This window comes from Crocuta crocuta, unplaced genomic scaffold, assembly GCF_008692635.1.
Source record: "Crocuta crocuta isolate KB4526 unplaced genomic scaffold, BGI_CrCroc_1.0 scaffold39, whole genome shotgun sequence".
In the NCBI taxonomy this organism is placed as follows: domain Eukaryota; kingdom Metazoa; phylum Chordata; class Mammalia; order Carnivora; family Hyaenidae; genus Crocuta; species Crocuta crocuta.
Genome location: NW_027533334.1, coordinates 3793712 through 3806647, shown reverse-complemented (window position 1 = coordinate 3806647; position 12936 = coordinate 3793712). Strand labels below are relative to the sequence as shown.

General features: G+C 36.3%; 1 protein-coding gene across 1 annotated transcript in view; it reads left to right on the top strand.

Annotated features, from left to right (window-relative positions):
* Positions 1-12936, top strand: part of ATP6V1C1 (ATPase H+ transporting V1 subunit C1) — a 40957-nt gene that overhangs the window by 13767 nt on the left and 14254 nt on the right. Inside the window, exons 2-7 of the mRNA XM_077748213.1 lie at positions 4602-4772; positions 5912-5979; positions 7256-7341; positions 9545-9639; positions 11581-11672; positions 12686-12784. Of these exons, the coding sequence (XP_077604339.1) occupies positions 4641-4772; positions 5912-5979; positions 7256-7341; positions 9545-9639; positions 11581-11672; positions 12686-12784 (572 nt within the window). The 5' untranslated portion in view covers positions 4602-4640. The remainder of the gene's footprint in view (positions 1-4601; positions 4773-5911; positions 5980-7255; positions 7342-9544; positions 9640-11580; positions 11673-12685; positions 12785-12936) is intronic.

Genomic DNA, 12936 nt, shown 5'->3' with positions numbered 1-12936 from the left:
CTCTCTCTCTCTCTCTCTCTCTCTCTCTCTCTCTCTCTCTCTCTCTCTCTCTCTCAACCAATCTCAAACTTAGGACTTTGGGCTAAGTGTGGGGCTCAAACTTATGACGTGGAGATCAAGAGTTAACATGCTTCATTGACTGAGCCAACAGGTGCCTCTTTCCTAGACATTTCTAGACTCTACTTTTGCCTAGAATCATTGTGACATATTTCATTTGGTCCTGATAAAAGCTCAGTGAAATAGGATAGGGCAGGTATTTATAGATAAAAAATGGGGTTCTTTTTCTAATTTTTTGAAATACGTTGGAAACCTATTGGATAAAAACGATTTTCTAGAGCTCTAAATGGTATGATAGTGACATCTACTGTAATAGCTCATATTATTACAGTTTTTGAAGAAGCTGCTCTTTGGATAATTTTAAAATATCAGAAAGAACTTAACAATTGATTTGATCACCTGCTATTTTGGTTGGGGGGGGGAGAGGAGGAATAAACTGTCAACCAGGTATACTTTAACAGAATTGTGTAAGTATATTATAATACTTATCTCAGAGTAAGTATTGTGTAAATAATTATAATAAAACCTCAGATTTCCAAAAACCACCATCATGTAGATCTGGATTATTAAAAGTGTTTAAAGATGTTACTGGATTCTCTAATCAACTGAGAATTTTAAAGTTCAAGGTAGTCCAATGACTTTTGTTGGACTAAAAAAGCTAGATTTGATGAGTGCAAGAATAATATAGAGGAGACCAGAAATAGAGAAAAGACAAAGGCAAAGTGACCAAAGGCATGTGAAAAGATAGCAAGGTTTGGAGCAGCTTAGGTGAGGTGACTCAGGTTAGGGGAAGACGGGAAAGCAGGTGATAGACCCACAACATTTTATCAGGAATTTAAAGAGCAACTTACTGAGATGGATTCTGGAGTTAATGCAAGTGCAGTACAAGCTCTTACCTTTCCAACATTATGCAGTTAGAGTTGCTGAATATGTTGACCCTAAAATATTTCTTGACATAAATTCCAAAACATCAGGACGGCTTGTTCAAAATATATTATACTTGGTCATAACACAGTATAAATGGATTAGAAACCACCTTGACTAGGATTAAAACAGAAAAGTTGTGCTTGGGGGATTTAATGCCAGTAACAAGACTATTCTCTGGGTATTCCATTTGAAAGTTCATTAAAATATATAATTTGCTAAGCATTGTTCTCTTTATTGTAAAGTAATTACATTCTTGTAATAGTTAAAAATACTTAATTTTGAAATATTTTAAGTATGCAGAAAAGCTCAAATACTTCAGATTACTGGATATCCATGTACTTACTACCCAGATTTAACAGTTATTAACATTTTGCCATATTTTCCCCAGATATTTTTTCTTTTTCTTTTTTTTTCTTAAAATGTTTATTTAATTTTTTGAAAGAGAGAGAGAGGCAGCCTGAGCAGGGGAGGGGCAGAGAGAGAGGGAGACAGAATCTGAAGCAGACTCCAGGCTCTGAGCTGTTAGCACAGAGCCCGATGTGGGGCTCAAACTCACAAACTGAGATCGTGACCTGAGCTGAAGTCAGTCACCTAACCGACTGAGCCACACAGGTGCCCCTTTTCTTTTTTTTAATATTTATTTTGAGAGCACAAGCAGGGGAGGGGCAGAGAGAGAATCCCAAGGAGGCTCCATGAGTGGAGTCCAACATGGGCCTCTGTCCCACGACCCTGGGATCATGACCTGAGCTGAAATCAAGAGTCTGTCACTGAACCAAGTGAGCCACCCAGATTCCCCTCCCCATTTTCATTTTTATTAAAAAAATTTTTTAATGTTTATTTTTTGAGAGAAAGACAGTGTGAATGGGGGAGGGGCAGAGACACACACACACACACACACACACACACACACACACACACTCCAAAGCAGGCTTCAGCCTCTGAGCTGTCAACACAGAGCCCAATGTGGGACTCTAACTCATGAAACTGCAAGATCATGACCTAAGCCCGAGTTGGTTGCCTAACCGCCTGAGCCACCTGGGCGCTACCCCAGATATTATTTAAAGAAATTTAAAAAAAAAACCACATAGCTAAAGCATCTTTCTCCTATGCGTGTTTTTTACTATCTGTAAGAATATAGTTATGAGCAATGTATACCATTGTGTAGGAACTTCAGTTGGTAACTACTTTGGAGAACAGTTTGACAGTACCCAGCAAAGATGATGATGGTTTTTGTCAGTTATGTCCTGTAACAAACCACCTCAAACTTCAGTGGCTTAAAACAGTGATTTCTTTTTTTCTCCTGATTCTGTGAGTTGTCTCGGTGGTTCTACTTGTTTCACTTGGGCTCATTGATGGGACTGCTCAAGTGGCTGGAGCATTGGCTATGCTGGAAATTTCAAGATGGCCTCACTCAGATGTTTGGTAGTTCATGCTGGCTGTCAGCCCTAGTGTTGCTGTTTCTCTGCCATATGACCTCTTAGTTTCTAGTAGGCTAGACTAGCTTTCTTCCATGGTGATCTGAGGACAGCCATCCAGGAAACAGAAGTGGAAATTTCTAGCCTCTTGACACCTGGGCCCTGAACTCACATAAGTGTGGCTTCTGTGAGTTTTGTTGGTCAAAGCAAGTCAGAAGGCCATCCTAGATTGAAGGAGAGAGAAAATAGAATCCACCTCTTGATAAGAGGAGGGGCAGTCATGCTGCATGGGAGCATGGAAAGACTTGTTGCCTCCATGTTTGTTTGTTTTAAAGTTTGTTTATTTTGGAGAGAGGCAGAGAGAGAGGGAGAGAGGCAGAGAGAGTGGGAGAGAGAATCTCAAGCAGGCTCTGCACTGCCAGCATGGAGCCCGTTGTGGGGTTTGAACTCATATACTGTGAGATTATGACTTGAGCTGAAGCCCGGAGTTGGAGTTTAACAGACTGAGCCACACAGGCACCCTTCCTCCATGTTTGAAGACAATCTATCACATTATCATACTCAATTCAGCTCTTTTACTCCTACCTGTCCTGGAGAAACTCTTTCACAAAAACAATCATGCACGAGGTAGTTCACTGTAGAATTGTAGAATAGCAAAGAAGTAAAATGTAAATACCTTTACATTTCGACGCAGGGCTTGAACTCACGAACCAGGAGATCATGACCTGAGCTGCAGTCAGATGCTTAACCAACTGAGCCACGCAGGCGTGCCTAAAATATCTAAAGCAGTACCTGTTAGATAGTAGATATGTATAAACAGAAATTGGAAAAAGATAACAAAGTATATAGAATGGCATCTGTCTTCACTTTCAGTTGTGTAATGATTGCATCGGATTACCTTAATTATAATTCTAAAAATAGGATGAGTGAAATTACGAAATAAATAAAAGTCCATTATGATTTACTTGATAGTAAATATAAATTAGCAAAATTCTTTCACATTTGTTATATGATTTTGTTATCAGGACACTTTTCTAAGGTAGTTATTTTCTATTCGGGAGAGTGTAAACAGTGACTGGTAGTAGTAGATTTATGGTGGTTTCAGTGAAGACGTATTAAAGGAGAAATAATGGTACAGTAATATTTTCGAGTTTGTGTGCTTTACCTATGTAGATTGTGAATATATTTGGCTCTGGACTTTTCTTTTTCTTTTAATGTTTTTTATTTATTTCTGAGAGAAACTGTGAGCAGGGGAGGGACAGAGAGAGGGAAATACAGAATCTGAAGCAGGCTGCAGGCTCTGGGCTAGCTGTCAGCACAGAGCCCGACGTGGAGCTCGAACCCACAAACCGTGAGATCATGACCTGAGCCAAAGTCAGATGCTCAACCGACTGAGCCACCCAGGTGCCCCTGGACTTTTATTTTTCCATGTGGGAGGGAAGGAGGGAGATTGTAGAAGAGGGTTGGTTGTGTCTTAATGGAACTCTTTGCAGAGGGAGATCCACAGCCTCTCACTCAGATCCGATAATGTTGTACCACCTCCCTTCCCCCACCCTGCCCAGTCATATTTTTAAGTGTAAGGTCAACTGATAAGATTTTATTTTGCAAATTCAAAAAGTTTGATGGCAGCTAACCATATTCAGGGATTTGAGGAGATTTCCTTAGGTTGAATATGGATTAAAATTAAGAACTAATTTGGGTAACTTTACAGGATTTGCTAAGCCAGATGTGACAAATATATTTGGTGGCTTCTGGTCAAATGCATTGATTCAGTTCCTTCTCAAAGGTAAAAGTTATGCATGTTTTTTAATTTCCTAGTTTGGTTTTATGTTTTAAAAGTTAAAGATAAACCTGTAAATTTGTGACCCTTCCTACTGCTTTTGTGGAATGAAATGTTTGGTGGCTGGTATTTTCAGTAGTCGCACTTTGAATAATTCCCATTTTAGGATGCTTTGTAATTAAAAATTAGGTACTGAATGTGGTAGGTTTTTGTCACCTTTTTCTTTCTAGTAACGTAAATAAATCCCCTTTTGCCGTCTGTGTGGATTTACTTCAGGTAGGTACACTTGACTTTGCTTGGGATCACCTGCAGGTGCTGGATTCGTTTGGAAAAAGGTTATTATTTATCACTTATCCTGTGACTCTGAAATACTTCGGAAACAAATGGTATTGAAGGCATTTTTGTTTTGTTTTACCTTTCAGAGTCCCTTTTGATTTTGAAAGAAATAGTTGGCAACAAATATGACTGAGTTCTGGCTTATATCTGCTCCTGGGGAGAAAACATGTCAGCAAACATGGGAGAAATTGCATGCAGCAACCACAAAGAACAATAATCTTGCTATTACTTCAAAATTTAACATTCCTGACTTAAAGGTAAAACTGCATGGTGCACAGTAGTGTGTGAGTTCATTGTGAAGAGGACAGTTGTCTCTGCTTACCTTTTGATAGAAATAAGAGATCTGGGNCGAGATCATGACCTAAGCGAAAGTCGGACGCTTAACCGACTAAGCCACCCAGGCGCCCCCTAAACTTCAGATTTTTTAAAAATTTGACTTTTTTTTTATTTTAATGTTTATTTACTTTTGAGGGAGGGAGNCGAACCGCGAGATCATGACCTAAGTGAAAGTCGGACGCTTAACCGACTAAGCCACCCAGGCGCCCCTGAAGTTGGATGCTTAACTGACTGAGCCACCCAAGGGCCCCTCTAATCTTCAGATTTTAAATAATGAGGAAGTTCAGATTTGAGATGTAAACTACCAAAATGAAATAACATTGTTCTAAACTTTTATTTATGCTTTTCCAAATTGTGATTTGAATTGTAATGAGAAATGTTATGAAAATTTTGATATATTACATTCACAAATATCTTCAGAAGTGAAAAATCTTAGTAATATACTTAAATATCACAGTGAACCCCATTTTTTATTAAATTCATGTGTCAGTGATGTTGTAAATGTTTTATCATTAGACCTCTTTAATTGTACTTTGCAAATCTAGCTTAGTCATTTAATGTGGTTAATTTATGTAACATTTATTGAAGATCTGTAACCTAGCAGCCTCAAAGGGAAGCAGGCTGTCAGTGATTTTACAGAATGGAAAAATCACGGTATTTTTATATTTCTGGTTAACTTAGTAGGTAGTTATATAGAGCATTCATTTAAGAAATACTTAAAATTACTGGTTCTTCATATTTTGACAGTTCTGAATTCCTTTGAGACACTGATAGTCATGGACCCCTATTTAAGAGCTGCTGTTGTAAACCAAGACTTCAAATGGTGCACCCATCACTGGGCAGTACAAGCAGAGGCATAGGCCTGCCGTTGCGGAATCTTCACCTCTCGAATGGTGGCTGTACCCATGAATTAGAGGATTATCCTGTACATATAAATAGCTTTGAAATGTCTGGCAAACATTTTTTAACCACGCTTGTACATCATGAAATAAAATACAGAGAACTTAAAATAAGGCAGGGGATAAAACCTAGGTAGTAAAATGCTATATTTCCCTTCTAGGTTGGCACACTGGATGTCTTGGTTGGTTTGTCGGATGAACTGGCTAAACTGGATGCATTTGTAGAAGGGTAATGTATTTATATGTGTAGACTAGAGGAAAATGAGTCATTCTTATCAGGCTACCTGAACATTGGGTTTATTATGACATGTAGAGTCTACTTATTGGAATGGTTTTAGAAAATGCTGACTCTTGGGCCGCCTGGGTGGCTCAGTCAGTAAAGCGTCTGACTCTTGATTTTGCCTCAGATCATGATCTCTTGGTTTATGAGGTTGAGACCCACATGGAGCTCTGCGCTGACAGCGTGGAACCTGCTTGGGATTCTCTCTCTCCCCTCTTTCTGACCCTCCCCTGCTAGTGCTCTCTTTCTTCAAAATAAATAAGAATGAATAAATAAAATAATAAATAGCAGTACTTTAATTTAATAATAATAAATTATTTAAATAATGAAATGATTCTGTTTTCTTTGTAAATTATCTTTATGAAAGTACATTTTATATACAGTAAAATATACCTGTTTGAAGTATGAAAATGGTGACTATATTTAATATTTTTATTGAGATACAATTTATATACCATGCACTTCACTTTTTTCTTGTATACTTTTGTATGCCATCCCCCCAGGGCCTAGAGCTGGACATGGAACCAAAGAAAGCACAACAAAGTCCACAAATCATGTTTCTGGTTCCAGCTCTGCCATTAGTTGGTTTTGTGACTTTTGTGACCAAGTCATTTATCCTCTTTATACCTTGGTGTCTTTACTTATGTAAAACGAAGGGATTGATAAGGTGCCCCAGTAGCTATGGCACTATGGTTTCTCTTTAGCATTGTTCCTTGCACATAGTAGATGCTTAGTAAACAGTTAATGAATAAATAATAACGAGACCTCATTCTTCATAAATGTTGCTTGGTATTCTGTTGACTATTGGATCTCTTTTGTCCTAAGTGAAAGCATGTAATTGGTAAATGCTAGCTCTCAGCCTCCCTCCTTTGTTCTTGGTCATTGCAGTCACATTCATTGCCCCATTTTGGGCATATAATGTATATTTCTCATTGGTTCTCATTACTTTCTTTCCGGACTTAATAAACATATTGCATGTAGTCTCCTTAAAACCCTGCAGTTACTCATTTGAGCTTTGCATGTAAACAAAATCTTGGTCCCTTCCATCTTTAAAACATTACTTATAGAAGTCATCACCCATTTGTTCTGTATTAAATAGATACATGTAATGGGAGCATATATAATTCAATTCATGTGTGTATGTGTGTCGTGTGTTCATTGTAAAGCATGGAATTTAGGTCTTTTTCCTGGAAATGATTATTGATTTTTTTTTTTCCCTCCCAAGGGTGGTTAAGAAAGTGGCTCAGTATATGGCTGATGTATTGGAAGATAGTAAAGATAAAGTTCAGGAGAATCTGTTGGCCAATGGAGGTAAGCTAATGTTTCAGGATTTGATACTGACTTGTATAAGGTGAATGACTTAGCTATAAAAACGAACAAAAAGAATGTGAAAAAATCTGCATAGATAAGGATATGAAATACAATAGAAGGCCACTAAAATATAATTATTACTGAATTTGGTGATAACTACAGTTATATCTTTGTCCCCTTTAACATTTTGTGTAAGACACTCTTACATGGTAGATAATATAGCTTATGACATGGATGTCAAGTCCTTCTAAAAGCAATATTATAAAGATTTACCTTAGTTCTTTCCAGGAGCTAGTTGTTAACTCACATTCACAGTGTTTCTAAGTTACATGTCTCAGCATTTTTCCAGCTGAATACTTGTCTTCCTCAGCTTTTGTAAGAGTAAAACATTTTAATGTTAGTGCAGAGTAAAGCCTTTTCCCCTCAAATCTGAATATGGTATTTCTTTACTTTAGTGCCATGGAGTTGTCCACTACTGACCTCTATAGCTGGAAGCTAATAGTTTGCTTGGTATAGTAATGACTTTGTAAAGATAGTTTGACCTCACTGTTGTAATTTGTACTTGCGTTTGGTGTTCTTTATGAAATGACACTTTTTATGAAATGACACTTTTTTTTAACTTAGGCTGATCTTTAGTGATATGTCATAATAAAAAGTAACCCTCTTCTTTCATTCTGTCCCGTATTGTGACTTTGTTATATTAACGTTTGTTGAGTAGTGTCCTGGGGTATCATGGGATGGAGAGCCATGATTCAACAAAAGACCTCAAGGGAAAGTGAAATAGAGAAGTTTATTACTCATGGGTCCTGGTGGAGGGGGTACCACATGGGAGATTAAGGCAAGATGCAGGCAGAGAGTGGCAGGGGCACATGCCTTTATTAGGGGCTGTGGGTGGAGTGCTTTGGAGTTCCCAGGCTAAGTTGGGATTGGTCAGTTCATACTAAAAAAGAAGAGTAGGGCTTTGGCAAGCTTTAAGGGGGTCTTGTCTCAGGGGGCAGGGCCTGGGCAGCGGAGGAGAGTGTTTTATCAGCAGCAGTCTCTCAGGAACTCACATTTACTTGAGATTCTGCAGGCGCTTACCTAGGACTGCTCCCAAGGAAGAGGCTTCTGTAATTTCTAGTTCCCTGTAGGCCCCTTGGCCACACAAAATGGATGCTGAGGCAGCAGTGTGGAGTAGTTTGGCTAAACTCTCAACAGTTAACTGCATTTTTAATTTAGTGTTTCTCTAAGCTCCTTACTTCTTTTAAATAATAGATGTTCAATAAATACTTAATCAGTAAGACAAAAATTTAGTGATTTATTCTTGCTTTTTGTTACAAAAGTGATTCTGACCTAGTTGTTTACTGTTTCTGTTAATTTGTATTTGGGGCACAAGGATAGAAGGTAGATATGTTAATGTAGGTTGCATTTACTGATCTTGTAGGTATTTGATGAACTAGGACATTCAGTCTAGTAAGTGGAACGGGGATTGACAGTTTAGGTGGCCTTGCATCTGAAATTGCTTTTGGAAATAGCATCTATATTGACTCCTTAACATTAATGTAGGAGGAAATTGAGGAGTGAAGGATATTTTGATGTGAATTATTTTTGCCAGTTAGCCATTTGGTCTCCCTGACCTTTATCCCATCAGACTTGAGAGGTAAAGTCCTCTTGATTACTGAACTTCCAAGGAATAGTTGCTGAGTGTCTCTTTGGCTTTACGTTTTTTTATCCTTTTCATTTGAATGTTTTCATTTGAAAGGGCCTGTGTTTTGAAGATTGTTGTATAGACTCCTAGAAACAATTATTACCTGGTTTTAACAGGTTTATTTTCAGTTTATTTGGGTAAGCTGGCAAAGAAAGAACATACTTTTGTCAAATTGTGCTTATTGAGGAGTAGTTTCTTAGTCTGTGTCTGCTTCTCCTGCACATGAGGTATGTCATGGTGTGTGCATATTCTAGTTACTAAGTCATCATATTAGAAGGAGCATTTATATATATAAAATTTTGAATAAGAGAGATCCAGTCAGATTACAAGGTAAAAATGTTGATTAATCCATGTTACTCAATATAGTTCCACATTTTAAAAAGTCCAGACTCTGCAGCAATGATGACATTTTTACTGATTTTCTCAATGCAAATTTCAGCATTAAAATTTATTACTGTGTAGCAAACTATAAACATTCTATTGCTTCTCAGTAATTAATTTATTTCCCTATTTCAGTTGACTTGGTTACTTATATAACAAGGTTTCAGTGGGACATGGCTAAATACCCAATCAAGCAGTCCCTGAAAAATATTTCTGAAATAATTGCCAAGGTAAGATAAAAAATGACACAGGTAGGACACACTGATTCATAGTGGCTTTATTGATTTTATAATTATTTAGCTGGGAAATACTGTTTAGGTTTTGACAAAGCAACTAAATTATACGTGACTCATATAAACAGGAGGTACCCTTACTACAACTTTACTAAAAAGAAAGATGTTAAAAAGTATAACACTTTCCTGTGTACATTATCCAAGTTGTTTAGTTTACTTACTTAAGTGGTTAACTTAAATATTGCGTCAACAGTGTTTAAGGAAAAAAACTTTAAAAGCCTATAATTATTATTTATACAAATTTTCAGGGCAACTGAGATTATGTAGAACAGGAAATTGAATTCTATTAAAGATTTAGGAGTCATTCAACCAGTGATAATGACTTTGGCATGTTTACATACAGTACTGCTTCAGACATTAAACTTTATACGTTTTCTGACACCTTCAGACATTCAGTATCGATCCTCTACACAGAAAAATGCCTGTATTCATGTACACATAGTTTTATGTACAGTTTCAGGGAGTACACACATCCTGAAGTTCATCCATGAACTTGAGTTAAGAGTTCCTTTTATATTACAGTCATTGAACTTGAGAGAAAATTTAAAAGTCTTACCTGAAACTCTGAACAAGGCAAATAGACAAGGATCTATTAATTGTCAACATTATGATCTGGCTATGATGAGAAGTATGGTTTAAATTACTTGGACAGACTTTCTCTTTGCTAGCTTCCAATGACTTTGAGTAAGTGCTCTATAGTTAAATATAAATGATACAGATTATCAAGGATTTTAAAGCTGAGGTCATCATTATACTTTAATGAAAATGAGTAGTTTGATAATATAAAGTGCTCTTACTATGACTGAAGTTGCCTTATTTTGGTCCAGTTATCAAAGATTTAACCATCATTTTCTGATACTATTATGGATGAGGAAATAGACTCAGAGGTGAAATTGACTTAACCTTGTGCCACACAACTAACACTGGGAGAGCTGAGTTGAAACTAGTTCTTGAAATTTAAATCTGCTGATTTGTATTTTCTCCCTAAATTGTCAGTAGTTTTAGACTCTTTAAAAAATCAGCTTCTGTAACATTTATAAATACATCCAACCACAATTTTAATTAAATCGCAAAATTATTCTATGCAAGAATAGTGGCGTTGTGAAAAATAAAACTCTGTGTAGCTTCGTTACTTTTGGAAATTAATCCTTCAGCCTTGTGAATTCAAAGCTTTTTCATTCACAGTCTCTATACCCAGTGGTTTAGATTCCATTTACGTGGTTTAAGATGTAATATCATAACAGTAATTTAAATATATGTGGACTAAAACATTATCTTTAGTAGAAAAGATTCATATAGAAATTACCAGGGTTATTAAAAATGAAGGTTATTTTTTAAAACGATCTTTTAAATTGTGCTTTTACATCAAAAAGAATGAAATCTTGCCATTTGCAACAACGTGGATGGAGCTAGAATGTCTTATGCTAAGTGAAATAGGTCAATCAAAGACAAATATCATATAATTTCACTCATGCGGAATTTAAGAAACAAATCAGATGAATACATGGGAAGGGGGGGAAAAGGAGAGGGGGAAACAAACCACAAGAGACTCTTAACGACAGAGAACAAACTGAGGGTTGGTGGAGGGAGGTAGGTGAGAGATGGGCTGGATGGGAGATGGCGCTAACCAGGGCACTTGTTAGGACGAGTACTGGCTGTTGTACGTAAGTGATGAATCACTAAGTTCTATTCCTAAAACCAATATTGCACTGTAAACTAAAATTTAAGTAGACATTAAAAAAAATAAAGTTGTCCTTTTAAAATAATAGTTGTTACATCAGCAGTTAGTGGTATTTTATTTTTTAAAGTATATGTGCAGGTACAGCTACTTTATTCTGTTAGAAAAATTTTGCCAATTTTTATTTTTCATTTTTAAAGGGAGTGACTCAGATTGACAATGACCTGAAGTCTAGAGCATCCGCATATAATAACTTGAAAGGGAATCTTCAGAACTTGGAACGGAAGAATGCGTAAGCATATATGAATATTAAGAATTGGGAAAGCACTGAGTCAGCTATTGTTGGGGTTTAGTGAATTCCAGTTTGTCCTGTTTCTGTAATTAAAATGTTTTTTTTCCCTTAATGGAGAAAAGTTTATTAATTCTGGCTAGTCAGAACATACTATTTATTTATTATACTTGGTTCATAAAACTTGTGAGTTGGGTCCTAATTTGTTCCTTATCCATTTGTGTTTTTACTGAAAGATTGTCTAAAATCGTTTTAAATCAAATTATAATTAAATTGCATAGCAATTACCTGCTGCTTAAAAGAATTCTACCAAATACTATTTGAATTCTATAAGAGTATGTAATTCATCTGTTTATCTGTTTTCCAAGTTTAGTTTTTTTACATGTTAGGTTTTCAAAAAATGGAACACATTTATTTTCTTGATCTCATTGTAGTAGGACCACTGCAAGTGTAGCTTTAAACATTTAACTATTCAAGTTATGCATTTATACTCCAGAGGGAAAGTTGATTGGATAGTATCGGTGGTACAAACAGGGCAAGTCACTTTCATTATGAAATGTACTGGGAGACCAAATGAAGACTGATTTCAAAGAGTTGATTATTGGGTTAACTAACCGAAATTGCCTAGTATCAGATGATACCCAGGGAGAGGGAGGAAAATCAAAGGTTGTCCTTAAATGATATAATTTTGTGATTATGATAAAACAGGCTTTAATTGACATGTACTGAATAACAGTTGCACAGTCAAGATACTATATGTGTAATCAGAAGAGCTGAGTTATAGTAATTAAAGCAAACACAAGGGGAGATAGTAGAGGCAAATTTTTATAAATGTTTTTATTTCTTTGATAGGGTTAGAAATATTCAGTTAAATTTAGACTTCTTACAAAGTAAAAATGTTAACTAAGATTAGTCCGTCTCTTGAGATATATATAGTAGATGTGAATATAATTAGCCTGATATTTCTTGTGTAATGGAGGCATTATCAGCCTGATTTTTTTTTTCTTATTCTTCAGAGGAAGTTTGCTAACTAGAAGTTTAGCGGAAATTGTGAAGAAGGATGACTTTGTTCTTGATTCAGAGTATCTCGTCACATTACTGGTCGTGGTTCCCAAGTATGTCTTTTAATTACAAGAGGTTTTTGCTTGTTAAAATATAAGAAAAATGTTAGTATCTGATATTGTAATAGGAAGTTTTCCATAGAACTCAATTGTAAAGGGAATGTTAACTACCTTGTCATTCATTCCATCAACCAACATGTACTCAT